Consider the following 4,424-nt stretch of genomic DNA (forward strand, 5'->3'; position numbering starts at 1 on the left):
CTTGGCCGCTGGCATTGCTCTGCCCTGGGTGGCCTGGGGGTGCCATGTCACGGTCACAGGCTGGGTGCTTCTGACTGTCATTGTTGCTGCTGCTGAGGGGAGCTCACAGGATTGAGAAGGTCGACTCCTCTGGGGAAACCAGTCTGACCCACTCGGAAGGATGAATTCTCCTTAAGTCCTTAGGTCTCCCAGGACCTTCTGGGCGCCCAGCAGTGAGGATTATCAAGGACTTTGAGGAGGCGGCCCCATGGCCTGTTAAACATTATGAGCTAGGTGGGGAGGGGGTGATGGGTGATTGCACATGGCCTCTGGCCCCCAAATTCTTGCAGTTTGGACTGATGCTGAGGCTGGAGTGACATTGCCTAGCCAGGCGGGGGTCTGGGCCAGGAGGGGAGATGTGACCTGGCGGCTTCCGGGAGGGCAGGGTGGCCTGACGGTCAGGGCCAACACCTGACACAGGGCTCCTGGGGGGAGCTGACCGGCGCCGGCGGGGAGGGGCTCAGAGACCTGCAGCTCCGTGACTCCCCCCGCCCCATGGGCCGCAACCCCAGCAACAAGGATCCTTGAGGAGGGGTGTACAGAGAGCTGGTACTCAGGCTCCTGGGAGTGAGACCATTGCGGGGGGCGCTCCCTGTCTCCTCGAATGGAAGGTGGATTGTGAGTCCCCCAGAATTGGACCAGTCAGGGGAGGTCTGAGGGGATGGATACCTTGGCCAGCCCAGCTCGGGGATCCCTTCTGCAATCAACCGCCCCCCTTACACCCCTCTCCCACCCCCACCCCCTCCGCCCAGCCATCAGGCCAGGAAATGACGCTTCCCTCTCTGCTGGCTCCACTCATTACTGCAAACCCTGGGATTAATTTAATTACATGCTTGTCTCCTGGAGGCTGGGGCATGGAGGCGCCCCATGGGATCCCAGTTGCCCAAGGCTGCTGGGGAGGATGAGGGAGCCAGGCCCTTTCTGCCATCCCCTTCTCCCACCACCCCCCACTACTTGAGGGTCCACCTGGCTGTCATTCTTCCCCACCACAGGGCACCTGCTCTGACCCCCGGGTGACCAGATGTCCGGCTCCCTGGCCCCAGGTAGCATGCACAGGCTGGTTTGGGGAGTTGAGGGTAGAGACAGTGGGGAGGGGTCCCGTGGCACAGGGGAGGTTTATCTGGGATTTTGAGAAGGCGGCCTCATCGCTGTTAAACTGAGCAGGGTTGGGCAGGCTCAGGGCTGGGCTTGGGGCTCAGGAAAGGCCCCCAGGCCAGAACTGGGGGACGTGGGCAGAGGGTGGGTTAATGGGGTCCACTTTCCAGGCTATGCTCTGGGCCCCCCTTGACATCAATAGGGGGCTTTGTGATGTGGGAGGGAATCATTTAATCTCTCCTCCTTTTTTACAAAGAAAGATCTCTCCCTATTCTAAAAGCAGATTATTGGAAAACTAACAGGCAATGGTGTGAATAAATAAAAGATCACCCGTCCCCTAGTGAGCAACGCTGCAATCAGTATTTCCGTGTGCCTCCTTCCTGGATTTATTTCAATACACAGATATTTTTAAACACAACAGCAATTATATGTGTGCTTTTGCGTCCAGTTCTTTTCACTGGCGTTGAAGTGTTTTGTTTTTTTTTTTCTCCTGTATCATTGAGGAGGGAAGCTCTCCCAACCGTCATTTGAATGATGACAAGGGTGTGAACTGTCTGCTGTTGTTGAACAAGCAGTTTCAGTTTTGGTCACTGTAACACCATCTGCGTGGAGCTGGGAGGGTCTTTTTCCCAGGTGGTGTTCCAGGGAACCCTCCTGCCAGCAGCCCGTGAGGGACACAAAGTGTTGGGGAGCCCAGGCTGTACCCCATCTCCGACTTGGTGCTCAGAGGGCCCAGCAAACCACAAACACTAAGGCCCTTCCCGTCAGGCCTGTACATAGGTGTGGGCGGGTGTGGGTGCGTGTGGGTGGGTGTGGACGGGATGTGGGAGCTGCTGGTCAGTTTGGGCAGACAGGTGGGTAAACTGAGGCGGGGGATGGCACAGGGCATGGACTGTAGTGACCGCCGAGGGCCCCCTGCTCAGGCAGGGGAGATCTACCCAGCCCTGACCTGGGTGCCGTGTCCTAGTGGGGGGCCTTTAGTCACCCCCCAGGTCCAGCCCCCCTCCGCCACTGCCCCGTGTGTGTATGAAGAAGCCCCTTCACCTCTTGGAGACCACCACGCAGGGCTCCCTGCAGAGCTGCCCTGTGTCTGCCGGGGTCCCCCATGTAGCTGGGGGTGGGAGGCTGGCGGGCGAGCGGCCTTCTTCCTCTAGAAGCCTGCACGTTCCTGAGAGGTGACTGGTGGACAGCAAGGGCAGGAGTCGGCTGTGTAACTGGGGTGGGGTGGGCTGCCCCCATTCCTGCCCAGGGCTGGGCCGCAGTCTCCTGGGTCTGGTCCTGGGCTGGGCACACAAGCCTCCCAGGTCCTTCTGAGGTGCTTGGGGCACAGAGTGACCCCCAGCAGGCAGGTCAAGGGGCAGCCGGGCACTTACAGGGGAAGTGTCTCCCAGGTATCTCAGAGGGCAGAGCTCCTGATGGGCAGAGGCTGGTGGAGCCGGGGCCGAGCTCCAGTGCAGGGGAGGGGTCATGGTACCTGGGGAGGGGGCCACCCACTGCCCCGTCCTCACAGGGCACCAGTGGGCTCCTCATCGGCCCACAGGCTCCGTGGGGAAGGGGTGTGATGTCCATGTCACACACGGGGACCGTCAGGGCTGGGGGCTCCTCTGGGGTCGTGCTGACTCTGCTGCCTTGGTTGCATGATGGTCCCAGCTTGTCCTCTGGCAGCAGCCAAGCCCCCTTTGCCCCCCGCCCAAGAAGATCGAAAACCCTGTGGGGGGCGTTGTTATGGGCGGGTTAGGGAGCTGGCTTACATCGAAGGAATCGTGCCTTCTGAGATGAAGGGTCACAGTGTGAGGTAGGAAGACCCTGAGTCCTGTCGTGGGCTGTGGGGGGGCAAGACAGGAGCAGCAGGCTGGCCCAGGGTGGGCAGGGTCCTGGCTGGCTCCTGAGCCAGGCGGCCGTGGGACTTCAGAGGCAAGCGGCAGGCCCCTCCCAGGTGCCCGCAGACCTGGGGAGGTGGCCACACTGTCACCGAGGCAACGGCCCAGCCTCCTCCCTCTGCCCCTGCTGTGACCTCCCCTGCCCGAGTCCTGCCTCCTTCCGCCTGCCCCCTCTCCTTGCCAGCTCCCTTGTCCTGGCCTGGAGGGACTTTTCTCCTCTGAGCCCATTTCCAGCCCCGTGGGGAGCTGGGGTGGCGGACTTTCTCCTGCTTCTGAAGCAGCAGGCTCAGTGAGTCAAGGGAGGGTGGGTTTTACCCCCCTGCTGCGTTTAGAAACTGGGGGCGTATGGTTGGGGGTGTCTCTGGTCCGGCCCCTGACCGCAGGAAAGGTGCTGGGTTACGCCTACAGTTGTTTGTAGAAGTTCAGATGGGACGGACCAGGGGAAGCCCAGTTGCCCCCACTGCGTGGGGGAGGGCCTCCCTGCACTGCGGGCCCTGGGGGTCTGCCCCGGGGTGAGGGGGCCACCAGGGACCTCCTTTTGGACCTGAAGCCCTGAGGAGGCTGAAGGCATCAGCCCAGAACAAGCTGGTGAGAGCACCCCTCACCTTGGTTCTGCAGGTGGACAGGGGAAACCAGGCCCCAAGGCCCACCCGGGGGGCACGCAGGGGAGGGCCCTCCTGCTGGAGACAGTCTGCCAACAGGTGACGTGACTCCTGTGTCTTTCAGATCCCTCGTCCACCTACATGCGGCAGCTGGAGACCAAGGTGAAGCTGCTGGAGGGTGACAAGCTCCTGGCGCAGGTAGGCTGGCTGCACCCTGAGGGCCGCGGTGGGCCCTGCCACCGCCCACCGCTCCAGGGCCCACACCCCGCCACCAGCCCCAGGTGGCCTCCGGGTCCCTTCCCACTTTGTGCCCCCAACATCCCACCTGCCCCCCACTCCCACCCAGAGTCACCTCCAGGGACATCTGCTCAGGGACCCACAGCCTCCAGGCGTCCCTCCATCTCGGCCATCCGCTGTCTGTCCCCTCGGTGTCCTGCGAGCTCCTCGGGGGCCCGGAGATGCTGTGGAACCCACACTTGCTGAACAAGTGGGCTGCTCTGCCCCTCTGCTGGGTGCATCAAGGCCCAAGAGGCAGACAGGCTCGCCCTCGCTCAGACTTGTAGGGAAACTTCCCTGGTCCTGCTGCGCCAGTTTCTTTACAGGCTGGGGTCCGCCCTCTGCCCTCCTGCCTGACCTAGGGCCACAGAGAGCTGAGGCCAGGCCTGACCCCAGCCCGTCCGCAGCACGGGGACAGTGGGTCAGAGATGGGTGATGAGGTTGGGGCAGGGAGGAGATGGAGCAGGGCAGCTGCGGGCGGCTGGAAGCATGGAGGGGGCCTGACTGCCCGGACGAGGATGAGGGGCCCTCC

At 62.4% G+C, this 4,424-nt stretch overlaps 1 protein-coding gene across 1 annotated transcript in view; it reads left to right on the plus strand.

The window, feature by feature from the left end:
* Positions 1-4,424, plus strand: part of CCDC85C (coiled-coil domain containing 85C) — a 79,757-nt gene that overhangs the window by 55,659 nt on the left and 19,674 nt on the right. The window contains exon 2 of the mRNA XM_010851372.1: positions 3,741-3,814. Within this exon, the coding sequence (XP_010849674.1) occupies positions 3,758-3,814 (57 nt within the window). The 5' untranslated portion in view covers positions 3,741-3,757. The remainder of the gene's footprint in view (positions 1-3,740; positions 3,815-4,424) is intronic.

The sequence above is a fragment of the Bison bison genome, unplaced genomic scaffold (genome assembly GCF_000754665.1).
Source record: "Bison bison bison isolate TAMUID 2011002044 unplaced genomic scaffold, Bison_UMD1.0 scf7180017864302, whole genome shotgun sequence".
NCBI lineage: Eukaryota > Metazoa > Chordata > Mammalia > Artiodactyla > Bovidae > Bison > Bison bison.